The sequence below is a fragment of the Schistocerca americana genome, chromosome 2, assembly GCF_021461395.2.
Source record: "Schistocerca americana isolate TAMUIC-IGC-003095 chromosome 2, iqSchAmer2.1, whole genome shotgun sequence".
Classification (NCBI taxonomy): domain Eukaryota; kingdom Metazoa; phylum Arthropoda; class Insecta; order Orthoptera; family Acrididae; genus Schistocerca; species Schistocerca americana.
Genome location: NC_060120.1, coordinates 717,265,095 through 717,285,119, shown reverse-complemented (window position 1 = coordinate 717,285,119; position 20,025 = coordinate 717,265,095). Strand labels below are relative to the sequence as shown.

General features: G+C 44.8%; 1 protein-coding gene across 1 annotated transcript in view; it reads right to left on the bottom strand.

Moving 5' to 3' along the window:
* The window catches only part of LOC124595937 (ras-like GTP-binding protein Rho1), a 293,949-nt gene that overhangs the window by 59,625 nt on the left and 214,299 nt on the right, over positions 1-20,025 (bottom strand). Inside the window, exon 2 of the mRNA XM_047134856.1 lies at positions 19,567-19,654. Coding sequence (XP_046990812.1) covers positions 19,567-19,654 — 88 coding nt within the window. The remainder of the gene's footprint in view (positions 1-19,566; positions 19,655-20,025) is intronic.

The following is a 20,025-nucleotide window of genomic DNA, read 5'->3' as shown; positions in this document are numbered from 1 at the left end:
CAGAGCCATTTGAACCATTTTGCAAAGCTTCTCGCTCTTAGGGCGGAAATTCTGCTACTTGTTCTATTTGACCGCTGGACGCAGAGACCTGAGCGGCCGGAGCACACAGAGAGGTGCTAGTGACCACAGACTATAATACAGGAATTCCAACCTGCATCAGGATCCACTGCAAGTACTATGACAGTTGGGCGAGAGGTGAAGAAACTTGTATTGCAGGGTCGAGCGGCTGTTCATAAGCCACACATGACGCCGGTAAATGCCAAACGATGCCTCGATTGGTGTAAGGAGCGTAAACATTGGACGATTAAAAAGTGGAAAAACGTTGTGTGCGGTGACGAATCACAGTACACAATGTGGCGATCCGATGGCAGTGTGTGGGTATGGCGAATGCCCGGTGAATGTCATCTGCCAGCGTGTGTAGTCCCAACAGCAAAATTCGGGGGTGGTGATGTTACGGTGTGGTCGCGTTTTTCATGGAGGGATCTTGCACCCCTAGTTGTTTTTCGTGGTACTATCACAGCACAGGCCTACATTGATGCTTTAAGCACCTTCTTGCTTTCCACTGTTGAAGAGCAATTCGGGGATAGCGACTGCATCTTTTAACACGATGGAGCACCTGTTCATAATACACGGCCTCTGGCGGAGTGGTTACACGACAATAACATCCCTGTAATGGACTGGCCTGCACAGAGTATTCGCCTGAATGCTATGGAACACCTTTCGGATGTTTTGGAACCCCGACTTCGTGCCACGCCTCACCGACCGACATCGACACCTCTTCTCAGTGCAGCACTCCGTGAATAATGGGCTGCCGTTCCCCAAGAAACCTTTCAGCATCTGATTGAACGTATGCCTGGGAGAGTGGAAGCTTTCACGAAGGCTACGGGTGGGCCAACATCAAATTGAATTTCAGCATTAGGATTGAGGGTGCCACGAACTGTTAAGTCATTTTCAGCCAGGTGTCAGGGTACTTTTGACTACATAGTGTAAGTGAGTCCACAGCACATGGGGCCAGTAGCAGGGGTGTTTGTTAAAACGTCCAGAGCTGTCAAAGTATCACTGCAAGGTGTCAATGTCTACACCATTTCTAAGTCGTATCAAGATGTGACCGAACAGAACTGTCAGTCATTCCTGCCCTGACACATATAATTTTGCTCCGTGAGTTCCATTAACCACAATTACTGTAATATTTTTATTCACTGATTTAAGCTTGTTACTAATCATAGCAATGAAGCCAGTGATTGTGAAGTCAAGCCATCCTTCCTTATGTATTAACGTTCTCTATTCTGACTAGGAATTTTTTCATATGTAATAGCTAACTTCACTTGTGAGCCAGCGGATGGCACAACAAGGGCTGCGACCTGAGATTCTAGCCGAGATTCTTTGCAAAGGACAGAGACTTACTTATGAGGACCCTGTCAACTGGTGGTGGCACAGTACCTCTGTTCAGCTGGGGCGCAGGTACTAAGACGACCAATATTATTCCGATAGGCGCCGTTCTGGCGTCGTGCAAATTTTTTTTCCTTGCGCCGTAGGTATCCAGTGCACGCAAAACGGGTCTGTCTAAAATTCTAAGAATAATAAGTGACGATGAGGGTCGCCCGAAGCAAATGAATGGCCATTTTACAGCCAGGTCCATCTCGGTCAAAGCAGGCTTTGCAGAGGACATTTACGCAGCCCAGCGACTTCTCTGAAGGCCGGTGCAGTGGGAAACAGTTTGAACAGATCCCTATCCCTTGCACTCCTGATGGAACTGACGCTATTCATTTTTCTGTCTCCTGGTAAAGTGAGCTACGCAGTCAAATCTGGCGCTGTCAGGAATTCTTCCCACTAAGAGACGGAAGGATTTTGCGTGGAGCAATCTTAAAAAATACAAGAGAGTGGGAGGTTAGGAGCTGACATTCTGATCATATTGCACGTGCGATAACCACGGACTGATGAACTAAAAAAAAAAAAAAGGTAGAGAAGCGATATAGAATGTTCTAGAAACGGTGCCATCGCGAAACCGGCTGTATGGCTGTATGGAGAATTTTTACGCAGATTCCTTAGTGAGAGAACAGAAACCCCTCTGTACTTTATCATTTGCTTGGTTAAGATCCGTATTATTGTCATTATTTCTCTTGTGTAGCTTGAGAATTATTATGACAACCGTATAGTCACTTGGGCCAAGATTTTATCTCAGTATTTAGTGAATAACTTTTCCAAGCGGTATCCCGTCAATGATTTTGTGAATCCCAACACCCAGAACTCATTTCCTAGGGCCACCAATTTAATACCATTAAATACTTTCTACATCAGCTCTTATTTCAGTATATGAGTTAATTAGGAAGCGATATACATCTCTGTTGCTCTCTTCATGCAAATCTTGATAAGAGCGGAACGTTCGCGGCCATAGCTTGGTTTACTCTTAAAATTTCAGCTTTTTCCATACAATACTTCACTACAGACATCATCCGTGAGAAATAGAAGTTTCTGTTACTATTGTCTGTAAGGTCATACACGCACTATAAGAAAACAAAGGAAAAACAGAAACGCACCACGAAGGAATTATCCAAAAGCGACGGAAATCGGTAGATGTGATGCACATGCGTAGACAAAAAGATTATTCCAATTTTAAAAAAAGTGGATAACTTGTCTAGGGAAAGAGCTTCACAAAATGTGTTGGTCCACCTCTAGCCCTTAGGCGCAGAGTATTGATTAACAGAGTTGTTGAATATCCCCCAGAGGGATAGCATGACAATTTCTGTCCAATTGGAGCGTTTTGTCGGAAACCCCGAGCTGGTTGGAGGATCCTAACCGTAAAGCTCAAAACATTGTTAGTTGGAGAGAGATCCAGCCACTTTGCTGGCAAAGGTGGTGTTTGGCAATAACGAAGACAAGACACTCACGCCGTGTGTGGAAGGGCATTACCTTGTTGAAATGTAAGGCCAGGATGGCTTGCCAGGAACGTCATCAAAACGGTTTGTAGCATATCCTCGACGTACCATTGTGCTGCAAGGGTGCCGCAGATGACAAAGGAGTCCTGCAATGAAATGAAACGGCGCCCCAGACCACCACTCCTGGCTGTCAGGCCGTACTGCACGTGACAGCTACGTTGGTAGCCCACCGCTCTCTGGGTCATCTGCGGACAAATCTTCGCTGGTCATCTACGCCTGAGTGGAGCAGAATTGTCTTCATTGATGAGTCCCACTTCGGGTTGAGTCCCGATGGCAAGTGAAGACACCGCGTCTGGTAGCGCTCCGGACAGCAGTGGAATACCTTAGTGTCGCCCGTCGTACGGACAGACAACCAAGAGTGACGGGCTGCAGTGCCATTTTTTTCCATAGCAGGAACCATTTGGTGGTCATCCGCGGCATCCTTGCAGTACATCGGTACGTCGACGATATACTACGCCCCACTTTGTGTCCCTTCATGGCAGCCCATCCTGGCTTACGTTTCAGCAAGATAATGCCCGCCTGCACACGGCGATAGTTTTCACCCGGTGTTCGTGCTTTTCAACCCCTACCTTGCCCAGCGAGGTTGGCCAATCTCTCGAGAACGTTTTGAGATTCTGGGCACGGGTCTCCAAAAAGCCCGGGATTTTGACGGTAGAACACGTCTGTTGGACAGAATTTGGCATGGTAGCCCTCAGAAAGACACTCTAGAACACTATGAACCTGTGCGAAGCCGAACAGCCAATCTATGTGATGCGTAATTTCGGTAACAAGTTCAAGTGTGGTACTGACGTAAATGCTTTCCAGAAGTCACAAAATACTGCACCTATCTTACTGCCTTGATCCATGGTTTTCAGATTGTTGTGTTTTCGGAATGCATATTGGTTGGTACAGAGGTGGTCATTGTCTTAGAAATACATCTTCACATTTGAGCTCGGAATACGTACTAAGATTCTACAAGTGAAATATTATCAACAGCATTGGACATGAGTCGTGTCTGGATAGCTCAGTCGGTTGAGCACTCGCTGGCGAAAGGCGAAGGTTCCACGTTCGAGCTCCAGTCCGACATACTCGTAACGCTTTAATTAGCCGGGTACGTTTCAATCAGCACACGCTCCGGTGCAAAGTGATAATTCATCCTAGAATTACAGTATTACACATATTTGCTCAGGTACGATAATTTAGATGTGACGATACCCTTGATTCTTCTTTGTAATGGGTCATTTTAAACCTGAGTTCAGTACTGCTGCTTTCGCTTCAGTGCCCTCAGTTTCAGTTCCTGTGAAATCCATGAGACTCTGGACGTCACTAAGACCCTTCATATACGACCACAATCTACTTGGGTTTTGTGAAACACTTTCGACAATAGTCATCTGCAGCTGTGACTGAAGGCTTCCCTCTGGGCGCCTACACGCCTTTGATTTAGCATGTGTCCATCTATAGCCCAATTCTTTATCTTGTGCGTATTGTGTAGCAGTCCCTATTACTTTAGAACTTTCCTTACGGTAAATGTATGTCACTGCGCGTCCCTCCCACGATTAACTTTTGTATTGGGTGCATGGCCGACTTTTCTTCTAAACTTCAGCAACAGTTCTAATATCTGACAACACTACTGCCTCTTTGGCCAGTTTACTGAACACATAAATCTCTCTGTTTATTTTAATATCCTGTGTTATGTAGTAATTAAATCTCTGCTACCGGAGATCATGTTGATGCCTGCGATTCCACTGACGTGCATTGAAACGTAGATAATTTGGCGAATTTATCTGTAGTATCTCAACATCAAGAACCCGTTTCCACGCACTTCCATAATTATAGCCGCTGTCCCAAACAGTGTTATTGTTGCACGTTCTGATCTTTGCAGCCTCTTTAATGAGAGTATTTTGAAGGGTGCGGGACAAAATGTCTGTTTTCATCAAACATATGTTTATGTCTGTTGCTGATGTTGTAAAACAATAACTCTAACCGGGACCGAGGCTAGATTTATTGCGATGCCCAAAACCGGGATCGCGACGTTGACGGATTACAGACAAAATCGACGATTAACGTACGTTCCAACAGGCGCCACGGTCAACACGCCTTCTGGCAGCGTGAAGACATCCAGACGTTCCCGACAAAGACAATGGAGATTATCGTCGAACGCTCGAGTTTAAATTCTAATAACGATGCGAGAAGAAATCAAGAATATTTTACACACAGATCCTGACTGCACAAAAGAACCTGATAATCTCGTGTTAAATTGTTGTGTTACTTTCTCAAACCTGTTTGCGGCAGCAAAAAATGTACAGCGTCGCTTACAAGGGGAGGCCGCCAATTGTGAAATTCAGATTCGATTCATACTGCGCATAATAAAAGCTCATGGCCAGAGGTGTAATGTGGCAAAGCACCCAGATGCACTTCTCAGTCGTTGTCGAGAAAATCGGCAGTTAAAAGAAACCGTTGCGGTGAAACACTCTCTACGACTAACAACTTCCTACAGCGTCGTGGCGCAGCGGCAAGCGCTCGGTTTCGTAATACGAAGGTCGCCGGATCGAATCTCGCGACATGCGGCTTTTTTTTTTAGTATTTGTTTTTTGTAATTCAAATATATATATATATATATATATATATATATATATATATATATATATACTCCTGGAAATGGAAAAAAGAACACATTGACACCGGTGTGTCAGACCCACCATACTTGCTCCGGACACTGCGAGAGGGCTGTACAAGCAATGATCACACGCACGGCACAGCGGACACACCAGGAACCGCGGTGTGGGCCGTCGAATGGCGCTAGCTGCGCAGCATTTGTGCACCGCCGCCGTCAGTGTCAGCCAGTTTGCCGTGGCATACGGAGCTCCATCGCAGTCTTTAACACTGGTAGCATGCCGCGACAGCGTGGACGTGAACCGTATGTGCAGTTGACGGACTTTGAGCGAGGGCGTATAGTGGGCATGCGGGAGGCCGGGTGGACGTACCGCCGAATTGCTCAACACGTGGGGCGTGAGGTCTCCACAGTACATCGATGTTGTCGCCAGTGGTCGGCGGGAGGTGCACGTGCCCGTCGACCTGGGACCGGACCGCAGCGACGCACGGATGCACGCCAAGACCGTAGGATCCTACGCAGTGCCGTAGGGGACCGCACCGCCACTTCCCAGCAAATTAGGGACACTGTTGCTCCTGGGGTATCGGCGAGGACCATTCGCAACCGTCTCCATGAAGCTGGGCTACGGTCCCGCACACGGTTAGGCCGTCTTCCGCTCACGCCCCAACATCGTGCAGCCCGCCTCCAGTGGTGTCGCGACAGGCGTGAATGGAGGGACGAATGGAGACGTGTCGTCTTCAGCGATGAGAGTCGCTTCTGCCTTGGTGCCAATGATGGTCGTATGCGTGTTTGGCGCCGTGCAGGTGAGCGCCACAATCAGGACTGCATACGACCGAGGCACACAGGGCCAACACCCGGCATCATGGTGTGGAGAGCGATCTCCTACACTGGCCGTACACCCCTGGTGATCGTCGAGGGGACACTGAATAGTGCACGGTACATCCAAACCGTCATCGAACCCATCGTTCTACCATTCCTAGACCGGCAAGGGAACTTGCTGTTCCAACAGGACAATGCACGTCCGCATGTATCCCGTGCCACCCAACGTGCTCTAGAAGGTGTAAGTCAACTACCCTGGCCAGCAAGATCTCCGGATCTGTCCCCCATTGAGCATGTTTGGGACTGGATGAAGCGTCGTCTCACGCGGTCTGCACGTCCAGCACGAACGCTGGCCCAACTGAGGCGCCAGGTGGAAATGGCATGGCAAGCCGTTCCACAGGACTACATCCAGCATCTCTACGATCGTCTCCATGGGAAAATAGCAGCCTGCATTGCTGCGAAAGGTGGATATACACTGTACTAGTGCCGACATTGTGCATGCTCTGTTGCCTGTGTCTATGTGCCTGTGGTTCTGTCAGTGTGATCATGTGATGTATCTGACCCCAGGAATGTGTCAATAAAGTTTCCCCTTCCTGGGACAATGAATTCACGGTGTTCTTATTTCTATTTCCAGGAATATATATATATATATATATATATATATATATATATATATATATATAATTCCCGGCAATCAGTTCCAACAATTATGCATATAATAAGTTGTTGAAAGTCGTTTGTCGTGGAATAACTGGCGACTTCGAACATCATTATGTTTTCCGCAAACAAAGTTGTATTTCACAAATGTTATTAATTATCTTCATAATGTTGTCCACGTATAGTTAACGGAAGACGTAGAAACGATATTCCGAAACGAATACGTATAGCGTAAGTCAAACGTTCGAATTAGAATCGAGACCCCACGAACACAAATTTGCTGTGGCAGGTATGAAATATAAACTCCGTTACTCGCTCGTTACACTTGAAGGACAGATGTTGAATGGGCCGAAACGAGCCGCCGCATAACAGCGTAGTTGCGTGCTAACTTCGACAGAGGGTAGATGCGGTCCCTAGCGCAGCTTATAACATCCTCGAAAATCAGTGCGGACGGGAGAGCTTTGGTACACCCTGACAAAAAAAGGGAAAAATGGAGGCGGTACAATTCGAGAGCGATCCGTCTTCAGCAACATGCATAAACAATTCATTAATAGTATATATATATATATATATATATATATATATATATATATATATATATATGATTTACAAAAAACTAATAATAAAAAAAAATTGCATGGCGCGAGATTCGATCCGGCGACCTTCGGATTACGAACCCGAGCACTTACCGCTGCGCCACGACGCTGTAGAAAGTTATTAATCGTAGTTATTTCACCGCAACGGTTCTCTTAGCTGTCGATTTTCTCGACAACGGCTGAGAAGTGCATCTTGGTGCTTTGCCACATTACACCTCTGGCCATGAGCTTTTATTATGCGCAGTATGAATGTAATCTGAATTTCACAATTGGCGGCCTCCCCTTGTTAGAGTGAAACACGCAGAGCAGTCATTGGCGTTTAGTGCACTTGAAGAAGAATTTATGGAGTGATGCATTATGATGCTAGATGACCATAATAAATTACAGTGCAGCTACACACAGAGATCCCTTGTGGGCTGTAGTTATCATACGGCAGCGAAACTTCGTAGTTATTCTAATGCGTTAATGTGGAACGGATTTTCCCTGGAAAAAATTAGTTCCAACTTTGGCCACCAGGTGCAAATCTGGCGCTGTAAAGCACCTCGTCGACATCTCCTTTGCTCGTATTGAACAATTTGTATTATTGGCAGTAATGATAAAATCAACGTTATGTCTTTCTCACTTGTTTGACCCTTTCTTCCCACATCCCGTTCCTAATCCACGGCATTTGCAGACGTTTCTATACGTCTTTCTCGCAGTCACGGGGCCAGATTTGCACGTGGTGGCCAAATTGTCAACTAATTTTTTCCAGCGTACATCGGTTCCGCATTAACGCATTAGAATATCTACCAAGTTTCGCTACCATACGATAACTATAGCGCACATTCGACGTCTGTGAGTAGATACACTTTAATTATAACCACATCGTACATCTCGCGGCGGACTGCTTCTAGTCGTGGGTTTGTCTAGTGGACGCTGAGGGAACGCTGTTCACTTCAGTGCGCTGGGGAGTTAGTTGGGTACAGCACGATTCCCTGTGGTTCTGTTTACCTTTTAAGGATTAAATTGTTAGCTTTGGTCAATCAAAAAACGATATATATGTTCATGAAAATGATTAAAAGTTATCGCGGGCTTCCCATTTATTGTGGAATCGGCTTCCCATTTATTGTGGAATCGATTTTTTTCGTGACTGTTGACTTTGGTACAAAGAACAAAGTGTGTATGAAGAAACAATACGGCAGCTCCTACTGTACGCATCGGACTCTGTGGTTTCTTGGCATAGGAAAAATTTTGAATTAACCGCGCACGCTTAAAATAGACAGCGAAGTGTTGAGATTTGTGCCTTTTTTGCCGGACAGTGTTGTAACAAAGCAGATGTGGACGGCCTCAGTACGTCATTAAGGCGCAGCAGAGGACGGTACATTGGCTCTGCAGAAGGAACGTCGATTTTGTTCCTTGTAGCGTGTGGTTGTTTTCGTATTTTCACGCACAAAGAACGTGTATGACGGCCCTTTATGTAGAAAGGCACGTAACACAATCATTACATGACGGCATCTGACTGAGAGTTGTACCAAATGTGAAAGCTACTTAGTAAAGCAAATAACCGTGTGTTTACGACTGTTTAGAACTGAGACGGCCAGCCGTTGTTGCCGAGCGTTTCAGTCTAGAACCGCGCGACCGCTACGGTCGCAGGTTCGAATCCTGCCTAGGGCATAGTTGTGTGTGATGTCCTTAGGTTAGTTAGGTTTAAGTAGTTATAATTTCTAGGGGACTGATGGCATCAGATGTTAAGTTCCATAGTGCTCAGAGCCATTTGAAACATTTAAAGAACTGAGACGTCCTCCTTCTCAACTGTACGGAGTGGTTACAATTACATTGCAGCTACTGATAGAGATTGAGCGTGGGCTGTAATAATCGTACGGCAACGAAACTTGGCAGATATGCGTTAATGTGGAAGCGATTTACGCTGGAAAACCTTAGTTCCAATTTTCGCCAGCAGGTGCAAATCTGGCGCTGTATACCGTTTAGAAGACAGAACGACAGGCACCCTGTCTTGAGAAGCCATGAAGTGAGTGAACAGTACGACTATCGGGAAGAGAGTCCGTACGCTGTAACTGAAACTGTTTTACGTGAACGGCAGCGATTACAGTGCTGCATTGAGAGAGTATCAACGACTGAGAGATCTGAGCAGAGGCCCGATGTATGATGTCATTAAGTGGTTTAAGGAAGATGATAATTAAATTCGAAGCCAACGACCTTGCCATAGTGGTAACATCTGTTCTCGTCAGACCACCGAAGTTAAGCGCTGCCGGGCCTGGATTGCACTTGGGTGACAACCCGGTCTGCCGAGCGCTGTTGGCAAGTGGGGTGCACTCAGCCCTTATAAGGCAAATTGAGGAGCTACGTGAGAAGTAGCGGCTCCGGCCACGAAAACTGACAACGGTTGGGAGAGCGGTATGCTGCCCTCACGCCCCTCCATTTCCGCATCCAGTGACGCTTATAGAGTGAGGGTGACACGGCGGTCGGTCAGTAGCGTTAGGGTGTTCCGAGGCCTGTTCGGAAGGAGTTTAGTTTAGTTGGTTAATTAAATTCGAAAACACGTCTTAGCTTTGTGGAACCTCGAAGAGAAAGACTTTGTATGCCGGTGGAAGTCATTGACGACGTAGCTGTTGTTGTAACTGACCATGCAGCACGTGCCCTGGTAGTACTAGCGCTAGTGCAGTGTCACGAGAATGGCCCGTTCCATGGTCAACAGTACGTAAAGTTCTGCGGCCTATATTACATGAATATCCGTACAAGATCCATATGGTGCAGCAACTGAAACCTCATGATCCGCAGCAACGTTCTAAATTTGCTCTTCGGTTCCCGGCACGGATCGAAACTGATGGAACATAACAAGGCAGTGTTCTATGGAGTGTTGAGACACATTTTACACTACACAGTGAAGTGAATACACAGAAATCCAGAATTCGAAGTACTGTTGAATCGCGTGTTGTGCACAAAGAGCCACTGCACTCGCCATAAGTGATTGTGTAGTGTGGATTCACAAGCATCTTTTATTCTCGGTCCGTTCTTCTCTGAAGAGAATACCACCGGAGGGCCTGTCAGGGGTACCATGCCGGCTGGACGTTACCAGTATCTCGCTGTACAGTGGCTACCACTGTCTTCATGCAAGATGGGGGCAACGCCTCATGTCGCTCGCCCTGTGACAGACCTGGTTAACGCAACCTTCAAGGGCGCGTTATGTCCAGAGGTTCTCCAAATGTATAGCCTGCAAGATCACCAAATCTGAATCCATGTGACTTTTGGCTCTGAGAATAACTACAAAAACGCGTTTACCTGGGTACGTTCGGTCTGTACCTGATCTGAAGGCCAATATAAAGAAAAAAGTTGCTTGGATTCCACCGGAAATATTGCAAGCATCTGTTGATCACGTAGTTTTACGGATGCAGCATCTCGTCGCCGTTTCAGCTGCTCATATTGAACAAACTGTGAAAGCGGCTGTTAATAATAAAATCATTCACAACGCCACATTGGCAACTAGCGATCAAAATGGTTCAAATGGTTCTGAGCACCATGGGACTTAACATCTGTGGTCATCAGTCCCCTAGAACTTAGAACTGCGTAAACCTAACTAACCTAAGGACATCACACACATCCATTCCCGAGGCAGGATTCGAACCTGCGACCGTAGCAAACTAGCGATCACAATTGGAACTATTTTTTTTTTTTTTCAGCGTAAATCGTTTCGTCATTAACGCATCAGAAATTCTACCAAGTTTCGCTGCCATACAATAGTTACAGCCCACACTTGACTTCTGTGAATAGCTGCACTTTAATTTGTTATAACCATCCGGTATTTTCAGTTGTCTCTGATTCAAGGGAATGGCTCTAAATAGGCCTTTATTGTGTTTGCACAGTTTTTAAAGTAAATCTTGTTTTCCGTTTATGGCTCATTGAAACAGTGGTTATTGACTTCCGAAATGCGTCTTTTCCTTTTTTTTTTTTTTTTTAGACGTCAGCACGTTCTTCAGAAGAGGAAGAAGTGTCGGATGTGAAAATTATTTCTCACACACTCCAAGAGTGTATCACAGGTCTCCTACAGTTCAAAACGATCTAGCGAATAACGTCGGATTCGTAACGAGGCTGTGGATGGGTGTTATCGTTGTATATAGGGTAGTTGCAAAAGACAGACGCTTGAAGTGAAATACAGGGTGACTTGCAGAGGACTGAATTTGATACAAATGTACCACCTCATACCAGTACAAAAGAACTCAGATGCCGATAAGTGAGAATCATTTCAGTAGCTCATGGTTGTAAAATACTAATACGTGTTGGTCACACCAATATTCAAGAAAGGTAGTAGGAGTAATCCACTAAACTACAGACCCATATCGTTAACGTCGATATGCACCTGGATTTTAGAACATATACTGCGTTCGAACATTATGAATTACTTCGAAGAAAACGTTCTATTGACACACAGTCAACATGGGTTTAGAAAACATCGTTCCTGTGAAACACAACTAGCTCTCTATTCACATGAAGTGTTGAGTGCTATTGACAAGGGATTTCAGATGGATTCCGTATTCCTGGATTTCCGGAAGACTTTTGACATTGTACCACACAAGCGGCTCGTAGTGAAATTGCGTTCTTATGGAGGAATATCGTCTCAGTTAAGTGACTGGATTTGCGATTTCCCGTCAGAGAGGTCACAGTTTGTAGTAATTGACGGAAAGTCATCGAGTAAAACAGAAGTGATTTAAGGCGTTCCCCAAGGTAGTGTTACAGCCCCCTTGCTGTTACTTATCTATATAAACGATTTGGGAGACAATCTGAGCAGCCGTATTCGGTTGTTTGCAGATGACGCTATCGTTTATCGACTAATGAAGTCATCAGAAGAGCAAAACAAACTGCGAAACGATTTAGAAAATATATCTGAATGTTGCGAAAAGTGGCAGTTGACACTAAATAACGAAAAGTGTGAGGTCATCCACATGAGCGCTAGAAGGAACTCGTTAAACTTCGGTTACACGATAAATCAGTCCAATCTAAAAGACGTAAATTCAACTAAATACCTAGGTATTACAATTACGAACAACTTAAATTGGAAGGAACACACAGAAAATGTTGTGGGGAAGGCTAACCAAAGGCTGCGTTTTATTGGCAGGGCACTTAGGAAAAGTAACAGACCTACCAAAGAGACTGCCTACACTACGCTTGTCCGTCCTCTTTTAGAATACTGCGGCGCGGTGTGGGATACTTACCAGATAGGACTGACAGAGTACATCAAAAAAGTTCAAAGAAAGGCAGCACGTTTTGCATTATCACGAAATATGGGAGAGAGTGTAACAGAAATGATATAGGATTTTGGCTGGAAATCATTAAAAGAAAGGCGTTTTTCGTTGCGACGGAATCTTCTCACGAAATTCCAATCACCATCTTTCTCCTCAGAATGCGAAAATATTTTCTTGACACCGACCTACATAGGGAGAAACGATTACCACGATAAAATAAGCGATATCATCGCTCGTACGGAAAGATATAGGTGTTCATTCTTTCCGCGTGCTGTACGAGATTGGAATAATAGAGAATTGTGAAGGTGGTTCGATGAAGCTTCTGCCAGGCACTTAAATGTGATTTGCAGAGTATGCATGTAGATGTAGATGCAGATATTGTTTCACGAAAGTATAGAAAGACTGGCAAATGCCAACGTTGGAGAAGATCAGTTTTGATTACCGAAAAATGCAGGAAAATTCGAGGCAGTACTGACTATGAGACATGAGATAGAAGATAGAGTGGAAACAGGCAAACGTACTTTTATGGCTAATGTAGATTTACAGAAAGTTTTAATAATATAGAACAGAGTTACCTGTATGATATTATGTAGGTAGCAGAGATGAAATACGGGGAACGAAAGGTTATCTACAGCTTGTACAGAAACCATACTGCAGTTGGAAGAGAAGGACAGGAAAGGGATGCAGGAATTGTTAGTTATTCAATCTGTATACTGAGAAAACAGTCCAGCAAAATAAGGAGATATCTGGTAAGGGAATTAAAGAGCTGGGAGAAGAAATAAAAAGTTTATGATGTGCTTATGGCAACGTAATTCTCTCAGAGACAATAAAGTTCTTGGAAGATCAACTGTACAGAATGGGTAGCGTCTTGGAGAGAGATTGTAAGGTGATCAGCGATGAAAGTTAAGCAAGGGTAATGGAAAGCATTCGAATTAAATCAAACGATGGTGACGAAATCATATTGGGAAATGGGTTGCAGATGGATGCTTTTCTATTTGGAGAGCAAAAAAATGAATAATGATACAACTAAGTAGGATACAAAATGCTGAATCACAGTAGTAAGAAAAAAGACATGGTAGCATCGATTATAAATATTAGGATGTTGTTTCTGTAAATATTTGTATGATTCTGGAGTTATATCGACATGACACACGGACGATAAGCGACACAGACAAAAAGAGAATAGAAGCTTTTAAAATATAGTGCTACAGCAGAATGCTGAAGATCAGTTGAGCGGATCAGGTAGCTGCTGAAGAGGTGGCGATTCGTTCGGGAGGAAAAGAAATTTATGGCACAACCTGACTCAAAGAAGGGATCGATTGAGATTCAAAAAATAATGAAGTTGTCGCTGGAGGAAAGTGTAGGGGGTAAAAAGAATAAATAGTGACCAAGACTTTATTGTGAATTTAGGGTGTAATATTAACCGCAGAATACTGGAGGGGGAAGGGGAGGGAGGTTACGTTACTATTAAGGCACTGCTAATTTTACTACTCCAGATTTGATTCAAAGGAAGTCAAAATTTGTATGTTATTCGATTGTCAGTTATTAGATTTCCATTGGTACGTTGCATACAAAGTTGTTACAAAATGGCCCGTCTTATATTCTATAATGACAGTTTGACTGCTCCAGATGTTTTGGGAAGAGAGTCGTAATTTGTGATATGCACTAGTTACAAATTACTATAATTATTATGACTCCAAGAGTATGTATCCACAAAATGAGGGAGAGTCTTCTGCTTTCTTCGACGGTCACCCAGGGATTCTTCAACCAAGTCGTCGTTTGCTATTTCAGCGCCTTGGTCTACATCACAGTCATCTGTACATACAACGTTACTTGTTGAAGAAAAGCTTCCTCTTCACTAAATTCCCCATTATGTCTTTATCAGCTTCTTAAAGCTAATCCCCCAGTGTATCAAACTCAGAACCACCCACATTGTGCTAATTTTGGCAGCAAAGGACGAGATTAGCACTGATGAGGACCTATGTGTTATAACCTAACACTCTCCCAACTGTGAAAGCTTGACATTTCACGTACGATGCCACAGCGAGAAATTCTAAACGATATAATAAGTATGGCGAGTATTAGAAAACAGGAACATCATTACTATACATTTGTAATATTCACGACAAAGGTACCAGTGCCAGCAAATCGCTGGTGTCAGGCAATGAATAATTCAGGTACTGTTAACAACTATGTTTTCCGTGAAGGCACTCATGAGAACGTGTCACTAATGTGTCCAGATTGGCGGGAAGCACAGAGAGATACCGACTGCAATCGTAAATTTGACGGGAGGCTGGTAATACAGGATCAATGCAGAGAAGGAGAGGCTTGCGCAAGACAGACAAGCATGGAGAGCCAGCCACTTCAAAACCATATTTCAGACTGACGAACGCAGCGATGTATAGCGCGGAATTAGGCGGGGACCAACATTGTTGTACAATCACTGGAAAGTAAGTGTTAAATACCGGGTGATCAAAAAGTCAGGATAAATTTGAAAACTGAATAAATCACGGAATAATGTAGATAGAGAGGTACAACTTGACTCACATGCTTGGAATGACATGGGGTTTTATTAGAACTAAAAAAATACAAAAGTTCAAAAAATGTCCGACAGATGGCGCTTCATCTGATCAGAATAGCAATAATTAGCATAAAAAATAAGACAAAGCAAAGATGATGTTCCTTACAGGAAATGCTCAATGTGTCCACCATCATTCCTCAACAATAGCTGTAGTCGAGGAATAATGTTGTGAATAGCACTGTAAAGCATATCCGGAGTTATGGTGAGGCATTGGCGTCGGATGTTGTCTTTCAGCATCCCTAGAGATGTCGGTCGATCACGATACCCTTGCGACTTCAGGTAACCCCAAAGCCAATAATCGCACGGACTGAGGTCTGGGGACCTGGGAGGCCAAGCACGACGAAAGTGGCGGCTGAGCACACGATCATCACCAAACGACGCTCGCAAGAGATCTTTCACGCGTCTAGCAATATGGGGTGGAGCACCATCCTGCATAAACATCGTACGTTCCAGCAGGTGTTTATCAGCCAGGTTGGGGATGATGTGATTCTGTAACATATCGGCGTACCTCTCACCAGTCACGGTAGCAGTTACAAAACCAGAATCACGCATTTCCTCGAAGAAAAAAGTCCCGATAACGGTAGATGTGGTAAATCCAACCCATACCATGGCTTTCTCATCGTGCAATGGAGTTTCCACGACAGTTCTAGGATTTTCGGTAGCCCAAATTCTGCAGTTGTGGGCGTTACAGACCCTCGGAGCGTGAAATGAGCTTCGTCGGTCCACAACAGGTTACTCAACCAACTGTCATCTTTTGCCATCTTTTGAAACGCCCACACCGCAAATGCCCTCCGCTTCACTAAATCGCCAGGTAGCAGTTCATGATGCCGATGGATTTTGTACGGATAGCGTCGGAGGGTACGCCTCAGTGTCAACCAAACAGTAGTGTATGGAATGCCGGTGCGACGTCCGACTGCACGAGCGCTGACTTCCCCGTGCATAGACGAACCCGCTACAGTCTCCATTTCTTCCTGAACTGTCTCAGCAGCATTACGCCTTGTGCTCGGTCGGCCACTACGGGGTGTATCGTCTAAACAACCCGTACCTTCGAACTCCGAAATCATTCTCGCCACAGCTGCATTTGTCAACGGACCTTTACCCGTTCGAATCCCCTTCCTATTGCGGTAGGATCGTAACGCTGAACTAGCACATTCCCCATTCTGATAATACAGCTTCACTAAAAGCGCCTTTTCAAATAACGTCAACATGCTGCGACTGCTGGCGCATCTGATTCTCTCTCTCATTACAGCTCCTTTTGTACACGATTGTCACGCGCAGTCACTGACGTTTTGCTGTCCAGCGCCATCTGTTGGACATTTTGTGAACTTTTTTTGGTTCTAATAAAACCCCATGTCATTCCAAGCATGTGTGTCAATTTTTACGTCTCTGTCTATATTATTCGGTGGTTTATTAAATCATCACATTTATACTGACTTTTATCACCCGGTAAATATTAGGATGTTGTTTCTGTAAATATTTGTATGTTTCTAGAGTTATATCGATATGACACACGGACGATAAGCGACACAGAGAAAAAGAGAATAGAAACTTTTAAAATATGGTGCTACAGCAGAACGTTGAAGATCAGTTGAGCGGATCGGGTAGCTGCTGTAGAGGTGACGATTCGTTCGGGAGGAAAAGAAATTTATGGCACAACCTGACTGAAAGAAGGGGTCGGTTGATGTAACACGCCATGAGAATTCAAAAAATAATGACGTTGTCGCTGGAGGAAAGTGTAGTGGGTAGAAATAGTAAATGGTGACCAAGACTTTAAGGTGATAAGCAGGCTCAAGTGAATGCAGGTTGTAATATTAACCGCAGAATACTGGAGGGGGAGGGGGGAGAGGTTACGTTAGTATTAAAGCACTGCTAATTTTCCTACTCCAGATTTTATTTAAAGGAAGTCATAATTTGTATGTTATTCGCTAGTCAGTTATTAGATCTCCATTGGTACGTTACATACAAAATAGGTACAAAGTGCCCTTTTTTATATTCTATAATGGCAATTTGACTGCTCCAAATGTTGTGGGAAAAGAAGTCGTAATTTATGGTATGCACTAGTCACACATTACTATAATTATTATGACTCCAAGAGTGTGTATCCACAAAATGAGTAGAGAGTCTTCTGCTTTCTTTGACGGTCACACCGGCATTCTTCAACAGGGTCGTCATTTGCTATTTCAGCGCCTGTGTCTACATCACTGTCACCTGCACATACAACGTTAACTTGTTGAAGAAAATCTTCCTCTTCACTAAACTCCCCATTATGTCTTCATCAGCTTCTTAAAGCTAATCGCCCAGTATATCAGTGTCAAAATCAAAAACCTAACACGCTTCCAACTGTGGTATTTCACGTACGATGCCCCACTGAGAAATTCTAAACAATATAACAAGTATGGCAACTATTACAAAACTGGCACACCATTAGCAAACATTCGTAATATTCACGACAAAGGCACCAGTGCCAGCAAACCGCTGGTGTCAGGCAATGAATAATTCAGGTACTGTTAACAACTATGTTTTCCATGAAGGCACTCATGAGCACGTGTCACTAATGTGTCCAGATTGGCGGAAAGCACAGAGAGATACCGACCGCAATCGTAAATTTTACGAGAGGCTGGTAATACAGGATTAATGCAGAGAAGGGGAGGCTTACGCAAGGCAGACAAGCGTGGAGAGCCGCTTCAAAACCAGACTTTGGACTGACGAACGCAGCGATGTATAGTGCGGAATTAGGCAGGGAGCAACATTGTTGTACAATCACTGGAAAGTCAAAAGTGTTAAACACCGGGTGATCAAAAAGTCAGGATAAATTTGAAAACTGAATAAATCACGGAATAATGTAGATAGAGAGGTACAAATTGACACATTTGCTTGGAATGACATTGGGTCTTATTGGAACCAAAAAAACACAAAAGTTCAAAAAATGTGCTACAGATGGCGCTTCATCTGATCAGAATAGCAATAATTAGCATAAAAAAGTAAGACAAAGCAAATGTGATGTTCTTTACAGGAAATACTCAATGTGTCCACCATCATTTCTCAACAATAGCTGTAGTCGAGGAATAATGTTGTGAATAGCACTGTAAAGCATGTCCGGAGTTATGGCGAGGAATTGGCGTCGGCTGTTGTCTTTCAGCATCCCTAGAGATGTCGGTCGATCACGATACACTTGCGACTTCAGGTGACCCCAAAGCCAATAATCACACGGACTGAGATCTGGGGAGCTGGGAGGGCAAGCATGACGAAAGTGGCGGATGAGCACACGATCATCACCAAACGACGCGCGCAAGAGATCTTTGACGTGTCTAGCAATATGGAGTGGAGCGCCATCCTGCATAAACATCGTACGTTCCAGCAGGTGTTTATCAGTCAGGCTGGGGATGATGCGATTCTGTAACATATCGGCGTACCTCTCACCCGTCACGGTAGCAGTCACTGACATTTTGCTGTCCAGCGCCATCTGTCGGACATTTTGTAAACTTTGTTTTTTTTTTTTGTTCTAATAAAACCTCATGTCATTCCAAGCTTGTGTGTAAATTTTTAGCTCTCTGTCTACATTATTCCGTGTTTTATTAAGTTTTCAAATTTATACTGACTTTTTGATCACCCGGTATTTTACAGTACATGTCTGGGGTGATTTTGAAAGGTAATAACTCTATAAAACTATCAGATTCGCTCGAAGTATCCAAAGGAAATTCTAGTAACAGCTTACGAAACCCTTGTTCGATATGTATTTAACTATCGTTCCTGGCTTCTGGCTATAACAATCGGAATCTTTTTGATTAATCTTTCCAGACGATGTTCTGTTGGTCCGGTGACAGTCCTCACCGACTTCCATCTCCGTTTCTGGCCGTATCGATCGCTGTTCTGATGTGTCTGGCTTCCACGCTCATCCTATATGTGGGGGCGATTTCATGAATAGCGCAGCAGGCAGGTGAGAAGGGGCATCGTTTCTAAGAGTGCTTTCATGTGCACACACCTGGCTCGCGCTCCGTAACAAGTAATCTCGGGCCACAATGAGGGCGCGCCCGCGCGCCACGCTTACTTAAGCGAGCGACCGGGAAGGCGGCTGCGGCTGTGAAAGGCGGGCAGTCGGCGGGCTGGCAGCGCGCTTTGTGCAGGTGGCGCGCCGCGCATGCGCACTCACCAGACGTGTCCCAGACGGCGAAACGGATCCGATAGTCCGCCACGTTGTACGTCGACGCGTACTTTTCGAAGCCAGTCGGCGTGTACACCTGCAACAAGAGAACGCTCGCTGCAGTTACAGCTCCGACCTCTTCACATCTGCACTCTGAAAATTGAGACCGTTGTACTGTAAATTATTTAGCTGTCGTAGGTTCACGTGATGCACAGTGCTGCGTGCTCCACAAGCTACGCAACACAGCTATACGCACACGGGGTGCCAAACAACAGAATAGTCTCCAGCGTGGCTCCACGTAGTTACCTCACAATAGAGCCGCCCCTACTCCCGTCGCAATCTGTTACTGAGCGGGCGCTGAAGACCTTGCCGTCGTGCGTCCATACAACCCTCTCCATCCGTCCATCCTGCTCTCCAACACCAATCTCATCCACATTACCGATAAGCAGGGATTGGCTAGAGCTGAAA